Source organism: Clytia hemisphaerica, unplaced genomic scaffold, assembly GCF_902728285.1.
Source record: "Clytia hemisphaerica strain Z4C2 unplaced genomic scaffold, Clytia hemisphaerica genome assembly, whole genome shotgun sequence".
Lineage (NCBI taxonomy): Eukaryota > Metazoa > Cnidaria > Hydrozoa > Leptothecata > Clytiidae > Clytia > Clytia hemisphaerica.
The window spans coordinates 428,549-441,460 of record NW_027103392.1 but is presented as its reverse complement, the minus strand read 5'-3'; the positions used below and the strand labels follow the sequence as shown (position 1 = coordinate 441,460).

The window sequence follows — 12,912 nt, the reverse complement described above, 5'->3', positions numbered from 1 at the left end:
TCGCCATGGCTCATTTTAAAGGATTTACTTTGTTTTTCAGCTGAGGATTTCATTTTGCAAACAAATGTGAAACAAGGCTGTGTCTTGATAACTCTTTCCTCAAACAAAAAATTCGCGATGAAAAGTCAAATTTATAAATCATTTTCTTCTTCTCATCTATTAGTTAACCTCATCAACACTCTTTCAAAAAAGTTTTTCAAAAACCTCTCCGCGCATGAGTGTTCTCTCTCGCCATAAACGGCCACTCTCAGTTGGTTTCACTCCCTCCATTACAGAGGGTTTTATCTGTTTTCAATTGAATATATAAACACCTCGTTAGGTTTTGAAAATGTGAGGAAGGCACAAAGTAGATGTCAAAAGTTTTAGCTGTAAAGTTTTGTAGAGTTTTTACGAGGAATGTAGGACTCAATTCGAAACCTGATTTTTTAAAACTTTATACCTTATCGGCCCTTTTTACGTCGGCCCTCCATTAGCGCTACTTTTCATCGCTGGCAATCGGAATAAAATTAGGGCCGGTCTAAAAATGAAAGAAATTGAGCTTTGGCGTAATAAGGCTGTCTTAAAAGGTAAAAGGGACCGGCGTAAAAATTGCCGATAAGGTAGTTTGTCTTTTTTGTCACACCAGAGTTATTTATTCAAAAATTTTGGATGTTCTTATAAAAAAGAAACGTGTTTTTCCTGGGAAGTGCTGTAGACTCCATTCTCCTTTAAGTCTTATCGAGGACTTTTTAAGATTTTAGCTTCTATGTTTGATGGTTAGTAGTTATATACAGAAACTACACGTTTTTTTTATAAGAACAAACTATATAAGAGCATAAGGCTTCGATGGCCAAAATGTTAAGAACATGGTTAAAAACATTTTAAGGCTTTGCAAACTCTAAAACACCCGATTTCTTAGGAAAGTGGACAAAAATGCTCGAAAAATGGTGAAAATAAGAACATTTTTAGGCTTCAAATTCAAAAAGTTAAGAACATCAGAAGGCTTCAGAAATTTTGAATGTTCTTATAAAAAAACGTGTATCAAGGGTGAATATTGTGAAATTTGAAATAAAGACTGACACTCTCCTTAAATCTTTGGTAGAAAGAAAGTTTTTCTCAAAAATTCCCCGTAATTCCATACCGGTATATTTGCTCTTTGCTTCCATCGATCTCGGTCGATCGCGACTGATTTGTTCATCAACTACAGTACTCTATTTCTTTATCCTTTAAAGTTCAAATTTCTCTCTAGTTCGCTTCTATCACAGATTGCTAACCAAGTGTTACAAATACCATGACCTTGTAAAAACCAAAAATTTTCTAAGCTCAAAAAAAAAAGAAGATCGAATCTTCATAATCTTTCTTCTATCACCAGACATATTAACATCTAATGAAAAACACTTTGAAAAGTTTTTTCACACACTTGTTCACTAATTTGAGATGAAATCTTCTTTTTTTTTGTACTCGAGCTGCGATAAACTTGTTTTTGTTGTTGCATACTTCATCAAGTAATGGAATCGTGAATAATGTTTTCAAGTGGCTTATGATAATACGAACCTTGGTTTGTCTCATATTTGATCACCTCCGACCAACAGACTTTGCTGGTCTGCACTTTGTAAATCTAAACTATGACTTTATATTGGGTTTATCGAAAACAAGAAAATACACTTCTTTTTTATAAGAACCAGTAAATTTATGATGAGGCTCGGCTGCTCTTATCATTTTGGCACTTTGATCCTCAAATTGTCCTCAAATTATCCTGTTCTTATTTATTGGTTGTATTTTATGATTTATATCCAATTTTTAATACTTTGACCACGAAATAGCTTGAAATTGAGTAATTCAGGCTCAGCATTGTTCTTAAATTGTTCTTATTTTTTTGACAATTTTGAGACTCGTTGTTTTTATAAAATTGTTCTTATAAAAGAAAAAAGTGTACTGTGCTAACAGCCAGGCACGACGCAACGGGTACGGCAGGTACGGGCGGCCGCCGTACCAGATTTTCACAAAAATACCCGAAGTTTTCCTTTTCGTCGGTCAAATCGCTATAAAATCGCTTAAATTTCCTCATTCACCGTACCAGATATAAAAAGCTTCCGTCGTGCCTGACAGCCCTGTTGTCTGTACAACTTAGCCATTTAATCTTAAGTTGAGTTTTACATTCGGAAGGAAGTTTCTATCATACAGACACTCTTTTTTCTATCAGAACCAGTATTTGATGAGGTTCGGTGGTTCTTATTTTTCTGGCATCTTGCGCTTAAAGTCTTATTTCTTGAGCAGAACTGATGTATTTTTACTAAATTGACCCTTAAACTAGTATTTATTTAGGAAATACAGTGGAATCTCCATAACTCTAACGAACCTCTACAACTCGAATGTCTCCTTAACTCAAAATTTTTCCAGTCTTTTCAGTTATAAACCAGTTTCGCTAACTCAAAAATTCCACAACTTGAACAAATTTATTAGTTCCCCGTGTGGTTTCGAGTTACGGAGACTTCACTGTAGTTCACCGTATGATTTATACTCTGGTACATTAAACTTTATTTTTTTTTTATCCATTGATCTGTCAACTGTCGGAATATAAATGTGAAGAGAAGATTTTTGGGGTTTTAAAGGGGTTTATTTTAAAAAATATATATAAAATCTAAGTATACGGTAATTAACTATTTACAAAAATAAATTCTAAAAGGATGTTTTCTTCTAAGATGAGACTTTCTCTACTTCGGCTGTTTCTTGGGCCATTTTGGCAGCCTTATTTGCGGCTCTGCGGTGTCTTTTGGCACGACGTTTTTCTTGTTGAACAATACGTAATTCTTCTAGTTCTTTGATTTTTTCTGACTGATCTTTTTGTTGTCGTAACTTCTCGATTTTCAAGGAAGTGATATCAACGTCTTTGCCAGCTAGTTCTTCATCTAACTGTTGAATTTCTGAAGCATTGTTGTTTTTAATGGATTGAATGGCTTTCTCTTTGTAGTTGACTTGTTTAAGGAATTGACGAGTTTTTTCTTTCTCGCTGACCAAAGTGTCGGTCTGGGATTCCATACGGAAAACCCAGCTCCGGTCATGTTGTTCAACGGCTTGCTCGTATTCCATTTCGTATTGAGAATTTCGATTCACCCAATCATTGACTTCATTTTGTTTAACATTCAATTTATTCTCAATGTTAATTCTATAATTGTACAATTTTTTTTCGGATTCCATTTTTTGTTTCAACATTTCAATTTGTTGATTTTTTGCATCCAACAAAGCATCTAGTGTTGGTAAAACAACAATTTCACCATCCTCAACAGATTGATGTTGTTGTTGAAAGTTCTTTGAAGAAATAGAATCACTCATCTTGTTGTTTATTTATAAGAAAAAGCAGAGAAAACTTTTCTCGACTACTTTTCAATAAATTAGAAAACAGAATGAAGAAATAAAATATTGTCGCTCATTATTTTGGTGAAAAAAGTATTTGACGTCACTTTTTTTTGCGTAATAAAGTGATAAAATACAGAACTAGACTACAGCAAAGAATAGCAATGCATTTTCTATACTTTTCTATTTCCGTTATGTTAAAATCGGCATCAAATGATTCCTTCCGTCTTGTTTCTAAGGCAACACGAAAGTGTGTTTAACATACTTTAACCGTTAACTACCCATTAAATGGCTAATTAAGTGCAACTTCCTAACTTTTAATACATACCTCTTCAAGTCTAAAAATCTGGAGTGCGTTAAGGAGAGAGAATTAAACGTCTTCAGTCTGTTCTGCTTTGAAATGAGACCGTCATTTTCATGAGGTTGATCTCTTTGGGTTATCACTAACGTTGATTTTTTCTCGATCGCTCTTGGGACTGGGTTACAGTGGAACACAGATGAATACTATCAAGAGAGGGATAGAGAGACTTCGTTCGCTGACTAAAGGGTCAGAGCGGTAAGTATAAAAGCTTTTAAACGCGATAACCAATTCTTACCTATATCGATCAGGGATACGCACTTTCACAATTAATGCTCTCTAATTCGATTTTCGAGTAATTTGATTTTCATCGAATAAGGGAGCGTATCGAATAGTAGGAGCAACGTTCATGCGAGTTCCTTGTTTAATTTAACTTTCAATCTTTATCGAGTAATGGAGTGTATCGATAGTAGAACATAGAATTCGAGAGCGTCAACTTTACTTAGTTTAGGTATAAACTTATTTCTTTTTTATGATTTTTTTGGCGAAACAACAAAAATCATATAAATAGAAATAAGTTTATACCTAAACTAAACTTTACTTCTCCAAAAGTCTCCAGATGTTTATAGGGGGAGAGAGTTGCAATAAAAAATATTGAACTTGAATCTTTCTTGGTTTCTTTATTTGAAGGTTTTTCTATAAAAGATACACTCTGGTACAGAGTCCCGTTCGAAGTGTCTTGAAGGCTTCTTTCCATCTAATCCTTATCTTCAAAGATTTTGAAATCGGAGGTGGTGATTTTACTGTTCTATTGATTTTCCTTTTTCATAGAAGTGTATATAGTTTGGCTCAAGAAAATAGCCCAAATTTTCTTGATTTACTGGAAAACTTTTATAAGGGAAACGACATCTAGATCGATATATTCCGCGGAAAAGTCTTTTGGTTGATATTTTGGTTGAAATTTTCAAAAAAAACCTTTTATTCAACCTTTTTCATGCTGAGAAATATCAACACATTTTAATAAGGTTGTTTTAAAATTTTTGTCAGCTTACGTAGATAGTAATCATTTTGAACGTTTTTTCTTGTAATATATTTGATGAGAGGCTTCTGCTCTTCCGATACACGTTTCTTTTCTATATATAAGAACATCCAAAGTTTTTGAAGCCTTGGGATGTTCTTAACTTTTTAAGTTTTAAGTAATAAGTAATAATAACATATTCTTATTTTTGCCATTTCTTGAGTATTTTTGTCATATTCATATGAAATTCGGTGTTCTAGAGTCCGCAAAGCCTTAAAATGTTTTTAACTTGTTCTTAACACTTTGACCATCGAACCCTTATGTTCTCATATAGTTTGTTCTTATAAAAAAACGTATACACTGTACCGAGTTTATGTATTTCGGCGACGGAGATGGTAAGGTTCTAATTTGACTAGGTCCTAACCAGCTGAGGACGACGGTAAATCAGCTCTTTTACCGTCCGCGGGTCGGAATCGCGGGTTATTCCAAATCGCTTCAATCACTCTACTGGACGGTAAATTAGCACTAATGACGACGGTAAATCAGCACTTTTACCGTCCGCGGATCGGAATCGCGGATTATGCCAAATCGCTTCAATCACTCTACCGTCCTCAAAAGCTCAAATACATGAACTCGATTTTGTATCCACCTCCCGGATCTAATTGTACCTTCGATTTTAATCAATTGATTAATTGATTGGTTTCTCCGACGAATCTGTTTGCTGACTAGCGATGGCGAAGTCATTCAGTCTGTTCCTCTAAAGAATCCTGCGTTGTAACACGCATGCGTAATTTGTCGTTCTTTTAAACCACATGTAGTTAATTCCCGTGATAAGGGATGATAGGGGTGGTACAGTCACTTTCGGTCGGGGTTGTGGACGGTGAAATATGTCGTTTTTTATGAAATTTGTCGTTCTTTTTGTCTATTTTTAGTAATGCAGGATTCTTTAGATAAACCCCCTCATTATTTTGTGGTTTAAAATTTGATAAAGGAAACCAGAAGTCTGCCGTTGATTTTTTTAAATAACTTTTAGTAGGGTAGTTTTCGTGCTCTCTATGAGAGTCTTGCACAGGTCTGGTCTAGCTCGATATTATCCCGTAACAATATCATATAACACCCATATTACTGATTATAAATAACTCAAGTCTAGCACAGGCCATTTCATATGCTCTCTCTAAACAGCTCTGAATACTCTGGTCAATAAATGAATGACGATTTTATTTCCCATACACTTTTGTTCAGAAAATAATCAAAAAATTATGAAAAAAACGTATAATGTGCATTAAATGAATAAGCCGAAAACGAATTTTTGGGTCAATGTGAAGGGCATAAATTAGAAATTCGAATGTATGGCGTCGAATTTTGTCTGTCCATATGATGTTTTATTCTATTTGAAATAAGAAATCTGGAAACAAAAACCCTTTTATCATGCTCAAACAATTGTTCTCCGGCTTTCATGTTTCGCCCTCACATGAAGCGCCCAACGCCCTCGATTCTCCGCCTACTTCAAACGAAGAACATCTTAACCAAGACTCTTTGAAAATTGAAAACAACAATTATGACGTCGCAGACGAAGAAATACCAAAAACGCCACTGCGCAGGCGCAAACAGGGTCATTATGTACATCGAATCAACAATTGGATTTCCGACGAACGACAAAATGATCGGAATGAAGAATCGACGACTTTTGAACCGACGTCGGCGAATTCGACGTCTGTTTCTCGGGATATTGAATCCGCAATGATGTAAGCTTAGTGAGAGTTTTGTAAATTTACTCAAGCTTGTTTTGGTTCCATGTCTTTCCGCAGGGGTCTTATTTATTCCCATACAATTCACCGGTGTTAATTTTCCATTCGCCAGCTTACCAAAAACAAAGCAAAACTCCTGTTTTCTTCATTCTGCGTTAATTACTGCTTTGAGGCCAATATTACGTCATCAGTAACAACAGTAATCTGCCGATATCATGAGAAACACTGCGAGAGGATTGGGCCCAAGTTAATCAGTGTCAAATTACGCCCTAAGAAATATATCTCTGTGCATCAATTATGTTTTATACTTGCATTTCTGAGTTCTTTTATTCGAACAAGTTAACTCGCACTCAATCTCTTTTTATATAACTCTTGATGATGCAAGGGTTGACAGGTGTGAGCTTACTTAGATTTTCGTATTTTGGGATCTTTTCTTGAGAGAGAAATTTAATGTAAAAAAAAATGATTACCAAAAGTTCAATATACTATCCATATACTAATGGGCCCATAGATATTTTATATAAAACACTAGATAGAGCTACTCTGTATTTCCCAAGCAACGGCAGGTGAAGCAAAATAATGCGCCATCTTTACTAAAAGTAGGTCACAGGTACCGGAAATTTGTTCAACCAAGCAAACAAAAACTGAGTGGCCTGAAGCGACGAGGTGAAAGATAGGGATGATCGATCAAATTGCCGGCACCGAACTAAGGTCTACTTATCAAAGATGGCGGATGATTTTGATTCAAATAGGGACGGAGTAGCTTTATCTACTTTTTTTTATATTATAAGATATCTGTGAATGGGACACTTGATCACACCATCCAGTTTTTGAAAAAAGCTTTTTTTTAAATGCAAAAATGAAACTTCAACTAAGCAATCTTTTCATTTACTATGTTTTTTTTGGATGATAGGAAACTATATCTTCTGCGTATTCATCGAACTGACTAGATAGTAATGAGAAATATTTTGTTTTTGCATCGTGGTATACAAGGAAGTCGAAAGTGAAATAAAGGAAAGGTCGATTTTTTTTTCTTAAACTGATCTGCGTTTAACTCGTATATGATAGGGACCTTTAGCATCTAGGACGGCGACTTGAATGAGGACGTGAAGTAAATCTTAAAATCAAATGGCAAATTTTATCCGATTTTATCTAGATTTAATATCACATGGACAAATTTGAAATGCAGTCAAGTTTTTTGTAAAAAATGACGTTATAACTCTCGAGGGATTAATATCATTTAAAACTATTGTACTCTTCCTTTACCGTCTTTGTTCTAAAAACGACGTAAAAAAAGAATTTTGAAGTCATCTTGAGATTTGAAAACATCTATTTATTACCCTATTAAAACTCACTATTCTCATGAGGAAATTTATATGAAAAGAATAGAATCTAGATGTGATCCAGATATCAATCCCTATGGGCCTTCTTTTTTTTCAATCCTGCCGTACTCTTTCAAATCTGCCGTCCTAGATGCTAAAGGTCCCTAATGTTTGAAACATGGAAGTAGAGGGTTCGACAAATTTTGTCATGGCACCAAGAGAAAGAACTAGAGTCATATCTTCAAGGTGATTTAATTAACATTTTTTTGTAAGTAAGTAAGTAGTAAGTGTGCGACCACAGTCAAAGGCGACCCGAAGGTTTCTCTTTCGATAGCTATCTACCCGAAGGCAGGAGAGGGCGCCACTCTTTCTCCCTGGATTTCTCCACTTACCCTTGATCCTTCTCTTGATTGCTGAGCATCAAGCAGAGAGGCACCAAGTACCAATTTGAGAATCTTTGGTATGACCCGGCTGGGGGTTGAACCCACTACCTTGCGAACCGTAGCCGAGTGCTCTACCACTGCACTACGGTCACTACTGTATTTGTTGTGGGTTGTGACGATATTTTCCTGATCGAAAATGCTCTATTTCTAGAGAATACGATGATCCTATTTCAATGATACGACATTCTTATAGATGTAAATATTTAGAAATAAATTTTGCGTTATCGAGTAGAATGCATTAAACAATTTAAATTACGGCCTATAGTAATTTATGGAATAAAATTCCGCCCCTTTTATTTTACGGAATTTTGTTCCCGCAAATTACTAATCTACGGAATTCGTTAATATCTCATGAACAAATAGAGGTATGCTGTTCAAATTTCACACATATCTTTACAATGGACCAATGTTGCTACATGCAAATTTTGAGAATATATAGACCTACGTAAACAGTGATTACGGTCAATGAGGAATTTAGTGCCGTACTGATTACAAAAATCCCGTAAATACAGTCTATTCCTCTAAAGAATCCTGCATTGTAACACGCATGCATCATTTGTCGTTCTTTTAAACCACGTGCAGTTAATTCCCGTGATAAACGAAGAGGACTGAATTGCTGGTGTAGTGATACAGTCACTTTCGGTCGGGGTTGTGGACGGCAAAATATGTCGTTCTTTATGAAATTTGTCGTTCTTTTTGTCTATTTCTAGTAATGCAGGATTCTTTAGATAAACTCCCTCATAACTAATTACCTAATGCTAAACAAGGTTTTCTCGGAAATATTACGTTTTTTTATTGGCCATTATTCACAGACTGTAGATCGATCTGTTTTAGATCAAAGAAACTGGGACATGGCTACAGGGGCTACAGCGATAATTTTGAAACTAAAATCTCAGAGTCACTCAAGCATAACTTATCAACATCTTCACTCTTTAAATAACAATAACTAGTATGTTTCCTGCGATTGAGATGTTTAGTTTTTGATACCCTAGATGCTGAAGACGACGGTAAATCAGCACTTTTACTTTCTTCGATTTTGTGGATCAAAGTTCCAAATCACGCCAGTGTCTGCAGAAAGGTACTCTTATGTTCCAAATAAACAGCCCCCCCCCCGCTTGATAATTTTTCGAAATTTTTCCAGCCCCCCGGACCTTATTAGGACCCACCGTTTTCGTAATTACAATTTCCAACTCCCCCGGCAATTAGGACTAGGAACCTCCGTTTATTAAAATTTTGAAAATTTTCCAACTCCCCCCGTTTATTCGAGTCCCCCCTCCCCCCACCGTTTATTTGGAACCTAAGAGTAAATACATAAACTCGCTATGTAATGTAAACATCTTGCGGTCTTCAGCACCAAAATTTAATTTCTTTTCTTATTCAGGGATCAGTTTTTTAACATTGACACTTCGACGGAGACGAAAATTCGACGGAATTCAATTTTCGGTGTAAGCCAACTTTCATCTTTGTATTCTTATAGTTAAGCACACGTGACATAATTCGTGATGCTCATGACGTAATATTTTATACGGAAGCACCCAAAAAAACCGGGTGTTTCCACTAATTTTGAATTTAAATAATAAAACTATTGGCAAACACCGGTTTTGGGTGCTTCTGTATCAATAGTAGTGAATGTAATGGTTAGTCCTGAATAATTCCAGTGATCAGACAAAGAAACGCTTACTTTTTATTTGAAAGAAGTTGTTTGAGACTTTTTGACTTGGGATAACGTCATCTGTATAATTTATGCATGTCCTTTTCGGTGAAATGATGAACTTGAGGAATGAAATACCTTTCGTACCTCTTTTCATATCTTATCCTTCCTTTTCAGCAAGCGATCACGAACATTCAACAACGACAGAAAACAAACTTCGCTCGAAACTCCGTCAACGATGACGACCTTGTACGTAAATAAACAACCTCGTCCTTTAAGATTTTTTTAAAAGCTTGATTATGTAATTTCAAATTGTTTGGAATTGTGATTCATCTATTACATATGTTAATTCATTTCCAAAATTCGAACGCCGTATCCTTAGTCCTTCCAAAGAACTTTAAGTTTACGATTTGTCAGAAAATTTTGCTTTAAAAGCTTGGGTCCATTTGAAAAAATGCTGACATCGTCAAATTTTGAAAAACAGGAAAGAAAATTTTACTGGAAAGTGTAGCTAACTAAGAGTTAGGCTATATCTAAAGTTCCTGAACCTCCAGGAAAATAAGTTTATCGAGGGAGAATGTTTTGCCCTCCCCCTTCGGGCTAGATATGGTTAACCTGAGATTGTTAGAGCCTAAAAACAAATACCCTGTCTTGGAGTTAATCATATCACTTCTTCCTGAAAACAACCTGTTATTTCACTATAAAAATTTCCCCTCTCTTCTTTTTTTCCAGAAAGTTCACGTTTACAAGAAAACGCTTGCTGCTCTTATTTATCCAATCTCAAGTACGTAAATATGTTTTCACTTTGATCTGAAATTTCGCTCGGTAATGTTTTCCATTTCAGTGAATATCTTGATTAATATTTGGGTGTAGTGTGGAAGTGGGTTCCTGGCGTTCTTGAAAGGAGAGCTACCCCCTATTCTTGTTACCGTGAGATGAGACACAAGTAATTTTTGAATGAACAGTTTTCGTTGGCATGTTTTATTAGATTAGATGTAAGCGTTACCGTTGTATCGTCTCACGGTAGCTCTAAAATAAGAATCCTCTTTTTCGCGAAACAAGTAATGCTGTAAAAAGTTCATCAGACGTTAATACCTTAAATATTTCCAACTATTAGTATCTCAGCTGGCACACAACGTTTTTTCGACGTTTATCTAATGTTCATAACGTCTATATAACGTTAGATGAACGTTGAAACAACGTCGTGTGGCAGTTGGGATAACAGCTCACTATAAACTTTTTAACATTTAGGTACAACACCACACAGTTTCGAGAAATTTTCAGCTCAACACCCAGTGTATTGTTACGAGTGCAGTAACATTCTTTGGGGTTTGTGGAGTCAAGGACTGAAATGCCAAGGTAAGGTTGTCATCGCCCTTATGGTCAAAACCGCAGGACATTGACAATTGACAATTTTCCTGAAATATTAGGTACATTCTAAGACTTTATAGTCACCCAATTTCTTTGAAAATTGCACAAAAATATTCGCAAAACGGTGAAAATAAAAACAGTCTAAAAACATTTTGAGGTTTAAAAGTCAAAAAACATCCGAAGGCTTCAAATTTTTTGAATGCTCTTACAAAATAAAACGTATATTCCACTATCATACTTAACTTGAGATTTCATATTTTAGGCTATTTCCAATATCTGGCTTTTTACAACAATTCTTTTTGTATTGTTTTGTACTCTTATTCCATTAGAATAAAAATTATTTCTTTTATTTAGAATGCGGTGTAAAATGTCACGAAAAATGTAAAGACCTTCTCAATGCAGATTGTTTACAACGTAAGATTCCTTTTTGAACCATAGGCTCCCTTCTTTAAAGGTTTTGTTTTTACATAAGTGTTCCCGTTTCATATCAGACACATATTTCAAATCAGGACAGTGTCTACCTATTGTTATATAAGCAAAATAATGTTTACTTTTCCCTCTTTCTGAATAATCTTGCTCCACATCCGTATCAATCCAATGCGAAAAAGCTTGTGCTTTAAAATTGATGAGTAAGTAAACGATCACTCTTATTTGAAAACAAAACCTTTAATGAGCATAGGGCCCTCTTTAGTTCAACTCACATCCAAAGTACACTCTCTCAATCCAAAAGAACCTTTAGTAAGTAGTAAGTCTGCAACCGCAGTCGGAGGTGACCTGAAGGCTCCTTTTTCGATAGCTATCTACCCGAAGGTAAGGGAGGGCGCCACTCTTTTTCTCTGGATTGCTCCGTTTACCCTTGATCCTTCCCTTAATTGCTGTTGCATCAAGCAGAGAGGCATCAAGTACCATTTTGGGAATCTTTGGTATGGCCCGGCTGGGGGTTGAACTCACAATCTTGCGAACCGTAGCTGGATGCTCTACCACTGCATTACGGTCGCTTGAAGTACTCTGGCATCCTGGATTCTAAATAATAATGTTTTAAAAACACCAACAATCAACTTAAAGATATATTGACAAATTTTGGTCAGTTTAACGTTTTTAGAATATAAAACTCGGGCGAGAATCGCGATTTTAGTAAAATTCCACTTAATTTCATTGGATATTTCGATTTTGGAGGGGTTTAGTGGCTGCCAGCCTATATTCTTGGCCCAATAGGAACATTTTTGAACATTTGGATCCCGAGCACTTGAAAATCATTAACAGTTTTCAAAGTTATTACTTTGATTATACCCAGTTTACACACAACGTTTTTTCGACGTTTATCTAACGTTCACAACGTCCATATAACGTTAGATGAACGTTGAAATAATGTTGTGTGCCAGCTGGGTACCTGCCCGTCCGAAATGGTCTTATATCTTTAGGTTTTACTCCATTCTTGACTTAATAATACATCAAGCTTGTGCTACTTTTCACGCAGATTGCTAATGTAGACACATTTCACGACGATACATTTACTTGGAAAACTGTCTTCAAAAAAGTAACACAGGATTTCAATCACCAGCCCACACATAACCTACAAAAATATCTTGGTACTTCCAAAGCTTTCACTTCACAACGTTTTTAGAACATCCATTAAACAAACTGATTTTAATCGCAGTCTATTACTGCTAAAAATACTAATAGAATCACACTCCTCTGCTAAAGTATTCTCAACGAATAGAATATTTG

The 12,912-nt window shown here is 35.5% G+C and overlaps 1 protein-coding gene across 2 annotated transcripts in view; it reads left to right on the top strand.

Moving 5' to 3' along the window:
• The window catches only part of LOC136824865 (protein unc-13 homolog B-like), a 90,398-nt gene that overhangs the window by 20,036 nt on the left and 57,450 nt on the right, over positions 1-12,912 (top strand). The window contains exons 1-6 of one of the 2 annotated variants that reach the window (XM_067080849.1): positions 6,031-6,394; positions 9,544-9,607; positions 9,991-10,062; positions 10,546-10,597; positions 11,065-11,172; positions 11,539-11,598. In XM_067080849.1, the coding sequence (XP_066936950.1) occupies positions 6,078-6,394; positions 9,544-9,607; positions 9,991-10,062; positions 10,546-10,597; positions 11,065-11,172; positions 11,539-11,598 (673 nt within the window). In that variant the 5' untranslated portion in view covers positions 6,031-6,077. Of the gene's footprint in view, positions 1-6,030; positions 6,395-9,543; positions 9,608-9,990; positions 10,063-10,545; positions 10,598-11,064; positions 11,173-11,538; positions 11,599-12,912 lie in introns of those variants that run through there. The other variant, XM_067080848.1, reaches the window with a different exon arrangement.